Source organism: Neoarius graeffei, chromosome 15 (assembly GCF_027579695.1).
Source record: "Neoarius graeffei isolate fNeoGra1 chromosome 15, fNeoGra1.pri, whole genome shotgun sequence".
NCBI lineage: Eukaryota > Metazoa > Chordata > Actinopteri > Siluriformes > Ariidae > Neoarius > Neoarius graeffei.
In genome coordinates, this window is record NC_083583.1 from 7187467 (window position 1) to 7201224 (window position 13758).

At 45.4% G+C, this 13758-nt stretch overlaps 1 protein-coding gene across 2 annotated transcripts in view; it reads left to right on the forward strand.

Moving 5' to 3' along the window:
• The first annotated feature begins 717 nt into the window (after positions 1–717).
• The window catches only part of zfhx3b (zinc finger homeobox 3b), a 162976-nt gene continuing 149935 nt past the window's right edge, over positions 718–13758 (forward strand). Inside the window, exons 1-2 of one of the 2 annotated variants that reach the window (XM_060940809.1) lie at positions 718–3799; positions 6688–7184. In XM_060940809.1, coding sequence (XP_060796792.1) covers positions 736–3799; positions 6688–7184 — 3561 coding nt within the window. In that variant the 5' untranslated portion in view covers positions 718–735. The remainder of the gene's footprint in view (positions 3800–6687; positions 7185–13758) is intronic. The other variant, XM_060940810.1, reaches the window with a different exon arrangement.

Here is a 13758-nt window from a genome sequence, read left to right on the forward strand (position 1 = left end):
GGCTGATTTTAGGCTTTAGGAGCTAATATTGGTCGATTTAATAATCAATTTGCGTTCTGTGTTGTGGAGGTTCTTCATCATTCTGGCTGATAAATCTTAGCTCACTCTCTCTCTGGGTGTGGGAGATGGATCATGTGCTGATGGCTGGTTTTACTGTGTCTAATTAGCAGCACAATGGAGCTTCTTTATCCATTAAGTTATTCTGTTACTGTTTCTCAGACTGAGCGTTAATTAAAACCGGATGTATGTGGGAATCTGGAACATGGTAGACTCTGAGTGTTGTTTGGAAGACGAAGATAAAAGATGGTAACTTGCTGATATGACAGGAAGAGCCATCTGAGCTGGCTTATTAATGCATGTCTGAGGTATTGTGTTTAAGTACCTAATCTACCGTAATGAGCACTCTGTCATTTTCCACTATTAGATCTTGCACTTTTGTCTCTCATCTAATGCACTATACATCAAGCCTGTTCACAGCTCTATACATAGCATTTTCAGTTTATCAAGTCTCTTTGTAACTGAATGTCACTGAATGTTTAGTATTAGAAAGTTGGGACTTGGCTTGATTAGGAACAACGTAATGGAAGCATGACTGGAGTCGTTTCTTTTGTCCTCTACTTTTATATAGGTTTAGAATTCTCCTTAATTCAGCATTTTTTTTAACCATATCTCTCTCTCCTTTCTGTGTTTTTCATTCAGGCTTGGATGCGATGAACGCCTCATGTAGGCATCAGCATGGAAAGCTGTGAGTCTCCCGTGGTTTCTGGGACAGACGATGGGCTCAGCTCTTCAACCACCTCCCAGCAGCCTCAGCAGCATCCTCCTCAACCCTGGAACGATCGCCCTAGTGCACAGGTCACTTCCAGCAACCACCCCCCTTCCTTGGATCCCCTGTCTCTCTCAGCTCAGCTTCAGAGCCCCAGCACACCTCGTGAGGTTGTGAGAGAACAGAAGCAACAGCAGCAGCAAACACGGACCCCATCCCAGGCTACCAGTGACAGTTCCACCAGCAGCCAACTGCACCCCAGACAAGAGGGGTTGGAGGAGGAGCAGGAGGCAGGGAGCTGCGGAGAGGACGACGAGGACTTGGAGGACTTGGACGATATGGAGATTGACAACTGTTTTCCGAGTTTGCAGCCCTTCCCCGGCATACCTATCGCTCCAGTAGGAGGTGGCATGCCCACACTCATGCGGCAGCAACCCATCCAGCGGAGGGGTGCTATGGAAAGTGGGAGTGAAGAAGGAGAGGAAGAGGAGGAAGAAGAGAGCAGTGATGTGGAAAACCTAGCTGGGGAAATTGTCTACCAGCCTGATGGCTCAGCATACATTGTGGAAAGCCTAAGCCAGCTGATCCAAAGTGATGGGAGCATGACATCTAGCTTGCTTCCCTCAAATTTTCTCTCCGGTGGTGGTAAACCAGGGGAACTTGCCGGAACCTCCTCATCAGTTTACCCTCAGATCATCAACACGTTCCACATAGCCTCATCTTTTGGAAAGTGGTTTGGCTCCGCAGACCAAGGTTTCCCCAATACCTCAACCCCGGCAGGCCACAGTCCTGTACTGCACAGTTTCCGCGTTTTTGATGTGCGGCACAAAAGCAACAAGGATTATCTAAACAGCGACGGGTCTGCCAAGAAGTCTTGTGTATCCAAAGATGTTCCCAACAATGTGGATTTCTCTAAATTTGACGGTCTAGCCCTTTATGGTAAAGGCAAGCCCATTCTCATGTGTTTTCTCTGCAAACTGTCCTTTGGTTATGCTCGCTCCTTTGCCACTCACGCTGTCCATGATCATCGCATGACCTTGTGTGAGGATGAGCGTAGGCTTTTGGGCCACAAGCACGCTTCTGCCATTATACAGGGCATCGGTAAAGACAAAGAGCCCCTAATTAGCTTCCTGGAACCAAAAAACAAGAGTTCTCCTCAGCCACCCAATCTAATGCCCATGAACTCAGGCCAGAGCTTCTTTGGCACATTTAGTGGAGTCCATTTAGAGGCTGGGAGCAATAGTGGAGGAGGCGAAGGCCTCCTCAACAAAGACTCTGATTCCGGTCTCCAGCAACAAGCCCTACTCACCCTGGGAGGCCTTGGAAATAACCCATCTCTTACCTCAAACCCAGGTCCTGCCAAAGACTCCATTACCCTGCCCAAGGCTCAGGGAGGGAGAACAGAGGGGCCTGTGGGAAAAGAGGGGACTCAGAGAGGGGAGGATGGGGACATGGAGCTCTGTGAAAGCAAAACTCTAATTCATGGTGAGGAGGTGGCCTCTGATGAAGAGGAGGATCTTCTCTTAGAAGAAGAGGAGGACGAAGTGGAGGACGATGGCACTGCGGTGGCCTGTAGTGGCAGTAGAAGTAGTGGTGGTGGTGGACAAGTCGGGGAACCAGCTGTCTCAAACCAAAGTATTTCCAAATCTCCTTTATTAATGCCTAGTAGCGCTCTTCAGCCTTCTGCCCGTTCCTCTGCAGCCAGCCCCACACTCAACAGCAAAGTCCCAGCTTCCATGTGCTCTTCTTCTGTCAGTGGATCAGAAGAGGGAATGGCTGCAGATGATGGAGGGAGGTCTTCAGAGCTCCCACTGAGCTTTAATTGCCAGGGGCCCACTGTCCCCATGGCAATGGCGGCAGCCACCAGAAGAGGAGGTGAGGAGGATGGAGCCGCATGCTCCTCAGCGGGGACTTCCTCCCCTCTTGCCTCCAACACCGCTGCTGATGAAAGTGCCAATCGAGATAGTGCCACAGCTCCTGAACCAAATGAATGCCTGGCAGAGGGAGATGATGATAGTGGTGCCCACTTGCACCACCACCACCACCACCACCACCATCACCACCACCCACATCCTTCACCACACTCCCATCCCAACTCCCAGCATGCAGGAACCTGCGACATTACTGGGGTGGGTGAGTGCACCCAGAATCATGGGGCAGGGGCCAGTGGAGGAAATGGTGTTGAGTGCCCTAAATGCGACACTGTTCTGGGCTCGTCGCGCTCCCTGGGTGGCCATATGACAATGATGCATTCGCGCAACTCTTGCAAGACGCTTAAGTGTCCCAAGTGCAACTGGCATTACAAGTACCAGCAGACCCTGGAGGCCCACATGAAGGAGAAGCATCCAGATTCTGGGAACTCCTGTGTGTACTGCAGCAGTGGGCAGAGCCATCCACGTTTGGCTCGGGGTGAGAGCTACACCTGTGGCTACAAGCCCTTCCGTTGTGAGGTCTGTAATTACTCCACCACCACAAAGGGCAATCTGAGTATCCACATGCAGTCAGATAAACACCTCAACAACATGCAGACCCTGCAGAATGGAGGTTCCATCCCTACGGCCAGTGAGCAGGTGTTTGGGCATACACCTGGTGGCGTGGTGTCAGTTCCATCAGCCACTCAGGCCAGCAGTCACCACCCAAGCCATCACCACCATCCGGTACAGTCATCTACACACATAGCTGGGCCTTGTGGGGCTCCTTCACCCACCAAACCCAAGAGCAAACCCACTTGGCGCTGCGAGGTGTGTGACTACGAGACCAATGTGGCTCGCAACCTACGCATCCACATGACTAGTGAGAAACACATGCACAACATGATGCTGCTTCAGCAGAATGTCACCCAGATGCAACATGGCCGTCTTGGCCTGGGGGCCATGCACTCACCTTCTGAAGCAGAGCTTTACCAGTACTACCTGACCCAAAACATGAGCCTGCCTCCAGGCCTGAAGATGGATCCTACTGGAGCCGACGCCCAATTCTTGCTCGGAGGATTCCACCTGGACCCTAATATGGCCTCTTTGGCCCCGGCCCTAGGTGAGTTGTATGGCTCTTGCTTTCATGGAGAAGCTTAGTCCTTTACTGTTTTTCATTTGCTCTTTGTATCATTAAAACATAAGTATTTGATTAAAAATATCTGACTGAAAAAGTAGAAAGGTCACATCAATGCACTTGCGATTTTAAACTACTTCTTGAAACATGACAGTGAAAGAAAATGTGGTATGACTGAAAAAAATACCAGAGAGGCCTTCCTGCCTAAAGTAGAGATAAATACTCACTAGCCTGTGCTACAAGTGCGTTCTTTGTCTATGAAAGCTTGCCTTGAAAGAGCGTGCTATTTTCTCTGGGTGACATGTAACTGAACTGGCATAGACTCTGATGCAAGCAAAAAAAGGAAATCCTTCATTATGTTCCTTTCCTGAAAGAACAGGATGTCACCATAACTCAAGAGTACAGAGAGGTTTCTAACATGCAAAGCTTGAGGAGATACAACTCGAGTCTGGATCTTTTGTACAGGTTTGTATGCAGGTTGATGCTTAAAAACAGGTGTTGGGGGCATCAGACAGTATTACTTACCATGCTTAGGTATAAAGGGAACGGATACCGTATCTCTGTGAATCGATATATTTCACACAAACACACAGGAAACAGAAAAGTAGGAGGAGAAAACGCATATCTTCCTAGCATAGAGCCTCAACTTGGTAGTAACGTCTATTGTGTTAGTCAGGTCACTATTCCTGGGAAATCCCCCCAATACACACACACACAAACACAGTATGAATAGGCAGGCCAGGCAGCTCTTCGTTCTGCACATCAGCTTTTTTTTGCTTGTTTGTTTGTCGTTATTCATAAACTGTTGCTGTCCTAACCAACCCGACTCACCTCCTTTCCCCCCTTTCACTTATAATTGCAGCTATAATTTTTATTTTGGTAAAAGAAATGAAAGGAAATGGGGAATGCAGCGGTGAAGCGGAGGCTTTGGCGTGCCAGCTGCAACCTCACTGTCCGCACACATACTCGTCTATTTCATTTTCTCCTTCTTATACTTATTCTCCTACTTATAAATTAGATCATATTTGGAAAAAAAATATCACGGCAATGGTTTGTTTTGTATTTATATTAAAGCCGAAGATTCCAGTTTTCATCTTTTTATATTATTTTTTGCCAGTTCCCTAAGGGATGACAAATCATAATCTCAAATAAGCGTACTGTCCCTTCTTGTTTTCTTTTATAGCCCTTATCCTTACAACCTAAACTAGAGAGAGAGAGAGAGAAAGTAAGTGAGTCAGTGCCGTTCCTTCAATTAAACTCTAAATTAAATTTATCAACGCACTGTCCTGCCAACTTAGGAAGGAACAGTCATGATCTTGGAATGTTTTGTTGCTCAAACCAGATATAAATCCACAGAAATTATTATAAGAACTGATTCATGCGCATGAAGCTATTTGAAGATGGAATTGTTTACCAAATGAGTAAAGGAAAACAGAGACGGGAGAGAAACAGGCGAATCAAGAGTTGGCATGTATGAATCAGGTGACCTATAAAAACAGACTTCTGCACCCCAAGTGGTGGATTTGTGAATGATTTCAGGTTTTTGTTTTGCAGAGGTCTTCCTCTCCCTGCTATAAAAATGCAGGTAATAGAGGAAAGTCAGAGAAAAAAAGGCTGCATACTGCAGCAATAAATAATAATAATAAAAAGAGAGAGAGAGAGAGAGAGAGAGAGAGAGAGAGAGAGAGGCTGCTGGAATTAATTTAGTGTAAAGCCAGGCGGGGTCAGCCAGTGTACTCAGTCTGGGCAGTGATAGATTAAAGATCAGTGAGCAAAGGCAAAAACACGCAGACTGCTCCTGATTTGTCCTCGCTTTTAAACAACGCATCTTCTTGCACACCACCTGATTGCTTTGTCATGTTTGTGACTCTGTTCTTGATTATTCAGAGCGTTCTTCTCATCTCCTTCACCTCAAGTAACCAGTCAGGAGCTCTGATTCTGAATTCCAGAAAGGGACCTCTGTCGATTTGGCGGACCATCTGGAGTAAAAATGCACTTTTTATATTTTATATTAAAGTTCGGGCGGCACGGCGGTGTAGTGGTTAGCGCCGTCGCCTCACAGCAAGAAGGTCCGGGTTCGAGCCCCGTGGCCAGCGAGGACCTTTCTGTGCAGAGTTTGCATGTTCTCCCCGTGTCCGCGTGGGTTTCCTCCGGGTGCTCCGGTTTCCCCCACAGTCCAAAGACATGCAGGTTAGGTTAACTGGTGACTCTAAATTGACCGTAGGTGTGAATGTGAGTGTGAATGGTTGTCTGTGTCTATGTGTCAGCCCTGTGATGACCTGGCGACTTGTCCAGGGTGTACCCCGCCTTTCGCCCGTAGTCAGCTGGGATAGGCTCCGGCTCGCCTGCGACCCTGTAGAACAGGATAAAGCGGCTAGAGATAATGAGATGAGATATTAAAGTTCCTCAAACAATGGGGAAAGATCTGATTTCTGATGTACAGTAAAGTAGGTTAGGGCACTCATTAGCTGTCCTGTAATGATTTACTCTGGAATCCTTGCCTCTGGAAATGATGAGCTGAAAGTCCAAAAATGGTCTTGCATAAATCTGTAACTGTACCTGGTCCTTGGTTGAGAAGTCAGGCTTTCTTTTCTCCTTTCTAATCTTGTCTTAGATGAAAGAATGGCATGTCTTTGGTTTAATAAAGTTAGGTGTGTACTGTACATCATCCTCCAGAGGTCTGCAAAGCAAATCTGCTTTGACAGTATAGACAAACTTGGCTGTTTGTTCAAAGTCTGAGCACCGTGTCCCTTCCCCCAGACATTCAGACTAAAAAACAACCAGATGAATGTGTAATAACAGGGAGAGTTGTAGTATGTGTGTTAAAACAAATAATTAACAGCAATGCCTTTTTTTCTATGCTGCGTCTTCAGTAGGAGGGGACATTCCCATGGACGTACGTCTGGGAGGAGGGCAGCTGGTATCTGAAGAGCTGATGACCTTGGGCGAGAGCCTGTCGCAGACCATTGACCCATCACTGAAGCTCTTCCAGTGTGCCGTGTGCAACCGGTTCACCACCGACAACCTGGACATGTTGGGCTTACACATGGGCGCCGAGCGCACACTGCCCGAGGACGAGTGGAAGGCCGTGGTGGGTGACTCGCACCAGTGTAAGCTGTGCCGCTACACCACGCAGCTGAAGGCCAACTTTCAGCTGCACTGCAAGACTGACAAGCATGTGCAGAAGTACCAGCTGGTGGCCCACATTAAGGAGGGCGGCAAGGGAAACGAGTGGCGCCTAAAATGCGTGGCCATCGGGAACCCAGTTCACCTCAAGTGCAACGCCTGTGACTACTACACCAACAGCCTAGAGAAGCTCCGCATGCACACTGTCAATTCGCGCCACGAGGCCAGCCTCAAGCTCTACAAGGTAAGTGATTATTCCAGTTGTGTAGACTTGAACTTGAATTGCTCAATCCCCCGTTCATCCAGCAAATGAAAGAATCTACTACCACTACCCCTCCCCATACTCCTCAGGCTGTGGGTGATGCGGATGTTGTATTATGATGCCTAGACAGTGGAGACAGAAGCAGCAGGAGTCGTTAAGAGAAGGACAGAAGAACATGGCAGGTCAGTAGGGTGGGAAGGGAAGGAGGACAGAGACAGGATGAAGAAGTGTGAAGTGAGCGAGGAGAGAGAGAAGGGTTTGGTGCTAATACTCCTCGGAGCGGGAAAGGCAGGATCGTTCTCGACAGCTGTATTGATTTTCTCCAGAGTTGGAGCTTCACCTTCTCCTCTAATCATTCCATAATAGCCAATGGATGAACACTCTCTGAACAAATGGCTATAAATCTAACAGGCCTGAATCCACTTAGGCACCTATCCTGTGTGTCTGCAGCACCAGGCTCTCAGCGCGGTTAACCCAAACTGGCATCGTAGCGCACAGGGACTTCTCTTTTTCCTTCCCCTCTTTATCTGTCCCTTTTCCTCAACCGTTTCTCACAGACTTAAAGAGATCCTCGGTCGCTCCCCCAAACATTCTCAGAGATATTTACATCCAGCCATTCTCAGACCCTCCCTCCGAGATCATGGTGCACTCTGGACTCTCTCTCTCCCTTGTTTTGCCTTTATTTACACAAAGACTCTGTTTTTAAGTGTTACACTCTTGGAAAGCAAATGACCGAAAACAAACATTACATATTATCAAGTTTTATTCATTTAACTTTTCCAAGAGGCACTTTGTACCAAGTGCCACTGCGCCAGATCAACTATTGCCCAAAAGCATTCGCAAAAACAGATTGTCTTTTATGGCGGGCTTTAATCACATTAGAAAGATGCGGTAAAACAGAATAATTTGAAATAACAGCCAACACTCCATCAGCTTGGTCAGAGAGCTGCAGGTTCTTTATGAATGGGTTCCAGTCCGTCGATGGCTTTATTGCAGGCTTCCTGTCTACAGCACAAGAGCATCCAGCTCACTAACGGAGAGATATTGTTTCTCAACACCCCATTAAGAGGAAAGGTGTGAGATGGAGCTCCCAGGTCAGTCATAACCCTGGCCTAAGGAGATAATGCTCAAGAGCAGTGCTGAACAAGCAACTTCATTGACCGTCAAAGGCTTGATGCTTGCAGAACCCTCAGGACCTTTAGGAAGGGTGTCCGACCGCCTCACCCTGTTCAGGCCCGGACACGTAGTCAGGATATTTACAAATTCCACAACAATTCGAACATGTAACATGAGTCGCATGACTAACTTGTGGAGGCAGTCTCATTTTGCTCCAGGCACAATTTTTGGCTTAGTAACCAGGTTAAGCTTGCCTTCAGCACCTGGCTATGCAAATTACTATTCCAGCCCAGTTGGTATGTTTTTGGAAATGGCATTAATCTTCACTCAAGGGCTCATATAATTACGTTTTCGAGATCGGTTTAGAGGCATAGCCACATCTCTGTAGTTTCATCTCCCTATCCAGAGCATGAAAGCAACTGAAATGTGCACATCAAGCTCTGAGGTACTTAAAACAGTTCCTTAACCCACAGAACTCCAGGAAACCAAAAAGTAAATGAGATGTAGGCAGCAAATAGAGCAACATCCACATCATCTCGCCTGCTAATAGAGACGTTCACAATTTGACACGTCGTTTCAGCACTTCGTGACCTATAAATGTGTTTCTTTTTAAATAATAACTGCATGAGGATGCTGAGTTGTTGTTTTGTTTTGTTTTTTCTGTCGAGGTGACACGCCAGCCACGCCGCAGCATCACAGACTTCATGTCCCATTGGCTTTATGGCGATGGTGGTAGGCACTGACAGTCCAAGCATGATGGTTCGCTGCCAGAATGGCTGGGTTCCGTCTGTGAGGAGGGAAAATGAAACCTGATGCAAAAAAGTGTAATATTTTTGGACTTTTTGGAGAGAACATAAATCAAGTCAGCATAAACAGGCTGTTAGATGTGGGAGATCTTTGGGACACTTCACCCAAATCAAACTGGTTTGCATTAAACAGTCCCTTTGTGTGCATGACTCCGTATAAATTGGAGCCTGTAATTACCGGAATTAAAAAGGAAGGTTTAAACTGAGGGCTAAGCTGGATGGGATAATTTGAGAGTCTGTGGTATGCAGCCCATATTAGGCCTTTCTAAAAATACGCCTCCTCCCACCACTCCACATATTGGAATGTTCTGAAAGCCCATGGAAAGCTTGGGCAAGTTGTTCTAACCACATGGACCACCATAGAGCCCGGTCCAGTGATGACATCAGGTCGTTCCATTTTACCTCTCTTGTCAGTCTGTCTTTTTTTTTTTTTTTGTCCTTGGTGAACTTTCACCTTCCCTCGCTCAGTACAAGTTCCTGCTTGCTGGCGGTTTTGTCATGGTCAGCATGATGTCATGATGGTCAACCAATAAGCATTTGCAGATGCGGTTCCACAACAAAATTTGGGTCAATTTACAGTTTACTACGGTTTAGACTTTTTCTCACTCTTTCCATTGCTAAGAGTGGAAGTCCACTAATGTTCCGGTCCCTCAGCCAAATCACCACAATATACACAATCCTAGAGGTGTGGTAATATGACAGAAATATCATGTCCCGATATATTGAAATACAAGTCAGTTATTCCATGAGTTGGACATGAGCTGATAGCTGACGAGGCGCGTAGCACCGAGTTGGCTATAAGCCACGTACGAGGAGATTGAGTGGAAAAACTGTTCTATTCTATCCACATTCACTGGATTTTGAGAACCAGAGCATTTTTATATTTATTTTTTGCAAATTCGATAAATTAAAACTTTATACAAAACGTCTGACAAAATCATTTCCGCTTAGAATGTAAACAAACCGGCGAAATGACAGGAGCAATTTGTGAAAAATGCAATAATAATAATAATAATAATTCTTGAAAAATAAAAAAGATACGTTCGTACCATCAAATACTTTTGTTGTTTTGGTTTTTTTTTTTGTATTTTGGGGGTTTTCTTCTTCTTCTTCAGGGTTTTTTTTTTTTGGCAATTGGCAAACCAACTTAAAGGTGCATTACTGTCACTGACTGGGCTGGAGTGTGGAACAGGAGACATTGGTGGGGGGGACCCCCCCAAAAAACTATATTCTTTGAGCTAGTTCTGTTTCTTTTCAATACTTGATAACAATTTTTGGGGTTTTGTTTTCGAGTCAAGTTTTTATTTCATCCTCAGTTGATTCAGCAACACGCTCTGCCATTTTGTTTCTGTTTTTCTCTACTCACGGTATATGAGCTGATATCCTAGTAGCAGAGTAGCCAATCAGAGCGCTCGATTGTTCATATCCAATGAATGTAGATAGAATAAGTTACAATATGTACTGTAGGTTTGAAAAACCTGCATTTAATGAATGATAAAGAAAATTATTATAGTCCTATGTCTACAAAATAAATTAATTTGGAGATAGTGTAACTTTTTTTAAATGTTAGAAAAAGATATCACAATGACATAACTTATCACATTATCAATATTGTATCATCATGTTCCCCATCCCTAACCAAACCCAGGCTTATTGTTAAATACGTCTTCTTATTGCTACACTATTCTTTGGAATTTTCTGAAACTTTTTTTTTTTGTCTTCAAAAAGCACTTTACCCTAGTCAGGGTTGTGCTAAAGTGGGAATTCACCCTGCATGGGATGCCAGTCCCGTCCCAGCGTATGGCACTGCGCACTCACATTCACACACTCACACCTCAGGGCAATTTGCCCTTTTTATACCCGCTGGCTGAAAGGCCCGAAGGGGGATTATGTCGTGGCGATTCCTGTCCGTCTGTCCGTCCTGGGAAGGATGCTCACCTTCTGAAATAAACTCCTCTCACAAATTTTTGGAGGAATTTCACAAAACTCAGCAGGATTCTTTGTTATATGTTGGTAACATGCATATTGTAATTTTGTTAAATTCGGTCACATTTTACCAGTTACAGCCCTTGATTAACAAAATTATACTTTGATAATTTCACGAGAGTGCGTTTTCCTTCTGAAATCAACTCCTCTCACTATTTGTGGAGGAATTTCACCAAACTTGTGATATGTCGGTAGTACGCATATTGTTATTTTGTTCAATTCAGTCACATTTTACCAGAATTGTGGCCCTTGATTATCAATCTTGTACTTTCACAATTCTATGAAGGTGTGTTCGCCTTCTGACAAAAAACTCCTCTCACAATTTTTGGACAAGTTTCTCGAAGCTTGGCAAAAGGCCTTGATGGTAATACGCAGATTGCGATTTAATTTTATTTGTGAAAATTTTCCCAGAGTTTTGACCCTTGATTAAATAACTTGTACTTTGACAATTTCATGAGGGTGTACGTTCTTCTGAAATCAACTCCTCTCACAATTTGTGGAGGAATTTCACCAAACTTGGCAAAAGGCTTTGTTATATGACCGTTATACGCAGATTGAAATTTCGTTTAATTTGGGCAAATTTTACCAGAGTTATGCCCTTGATTATTAACAAACTTGTACTTTGGCAATTTCGTCAAGGTGTGCTTGCTTTCTGAAATCTGCTTCCCTCACAATTTTTTTTATCTCCCACTGGCCGAAAGGCCCGAAGGGGGATTATGTCATGGCGGCGTCCGTCCGTCCATTCATCCATCTGTCCGTCCGTCTGTCCCAGGAAGGGTACTCACCTTCTGAAATCAACTCCTCTCACAATTTTTGGAGGAATTTCACGAAACTTGACAGGATTCTTTGTTATATGTTGAAAATATGCATATTGCAATTTCGTTCAATTCAGTCGCATTTTACCAGAGTTATGGCATAGTTGCCAGCATGGGATATTGTGCTCTCAGAGCAACTCTTGTTTTTCTGGGAGGTGGGAGGAAACTAGAGAAACTGGGGGGGGGAAAAAAAACCTTACGGATATGGTAGTACGTGTGAACCTCTGTACAGACAGTAACCCGAACTCAGGGTTGAACCAGGGACCCTGGAGCTGTTAGGCGACAACGTGATGCCGTGTCATAAACTGTTCTACACCTTAATTTGTAACCTCACAACCTCAAGAACTGTCAGCACGAATAAACCTTGACTCTTGAGGAGTTCCATGATGAAGTCTCCAGTAGAGAAGATTATACACTTAGAGTGTCTTCAAGTACCTGGAGTACCCTTATATTTAAGCAAATCCACTTAAGTAGTAGGGCAATTACTAGACCAATTACTACAGCAATTAATCAGAGCAATCATGAATACAACATCTGGCTTAAATGGCTTTTCTCTCTCTTTTTTTGTGCTGTGGTTCATTTGTTCTTGCATACAGAAGTACCGAGTGTTCACAACCTTCACTGTGGACATACTCTGAGTTGAAAAATAAGTAGTAAACTCAAGAAATACTTTTCAGTGATTGCACTTTGCGTAATTGATTATGTAGATCATGTAGATGAGGGAGGTTTACTGGAGTTAGACATGAGTCTGGACTCCTCCAGACAACCTGGGTGTAGCCGGGGCAAACCGGGGCCAGGCTTGAGCTTCCAGTCAGACCTTTCAGGGGAGCAGGAAGAGCATGGGGGGTTAGTTGGCTACCTTCCTCGTCTCGGGGGCCACTGCTATCTGCAGTAATTGAGATTGATTGGATGTTATTTTTCCTCTTGCAAATGTAGTCCATTAGCTTGGCACATGCATAATCAGTTTAGGCCGCAGTTAACTGAATGTAATCATGTTCCTCGGTGTCTGCTCGCACAAAATCCACTCCAGATGCCTCTTGGCCGTGGAAAGAGAGGAAGAAAGTGCCGTCACTATCACATAGGGAATCTTTACCCGAGAAACCCTTCGTACACTACCTCCCCTCTACCAGTGCATTTTTTTCCTTGTCTCGCTCGATTAAATGCACAAGGATCTACACAAACTCACATGTGCACACAAGCACACATTCAGCCACTACCGCTGGTCCAAGCTTGCGCGAATAGATCACGTTCTGTCATACATCGGCTCTGCTAATACGGTCGTGGCCCACCAAATCCAGCCACAGAGTGTCGGCGTTTTTTTGGACAGGCTTCCCTCTTCTTATTTTCCCCTCCAGTGCAATCCAACTGGAGCAGCTCAGCGGTGTGGAGGGAAAAACGTCCACGCTCGGTGGAGAACAGAGGAAAAACACTGTAAAACAAAACAGACAGTGATGCAAGGGAAGGGATTAACCATGGCCGCCACAAGGAAACACATTAACGTGGCTCTCGGTAACAGCTCAACCCTCCCATTAGTCAGACTTCAGATATGAGTCCCAGTCTTATGGGTTTTTTTTTTTTTTAAATCATCAAATAGAGTCAAAGTGGCGCATTTCTGTAGTGGTATCTGTGCAGGAAGGAGGGTGAGGAGAAAGAGAGAACGAAAGAGACACGCCCCAAGTATACAAGCTAATCCTCCAGACATCAGTCAGGACTAGAGATGGAGGGAGGAGTGGAGAGGTAGAGGGGTCAGGGTGGAGGGAGGGGGGGATGTAAGAGGGAAGAGGGCAGGCGTCAGGTCTGAGAGCGATAGAATGAAGCAGAGAGACGTTTAGA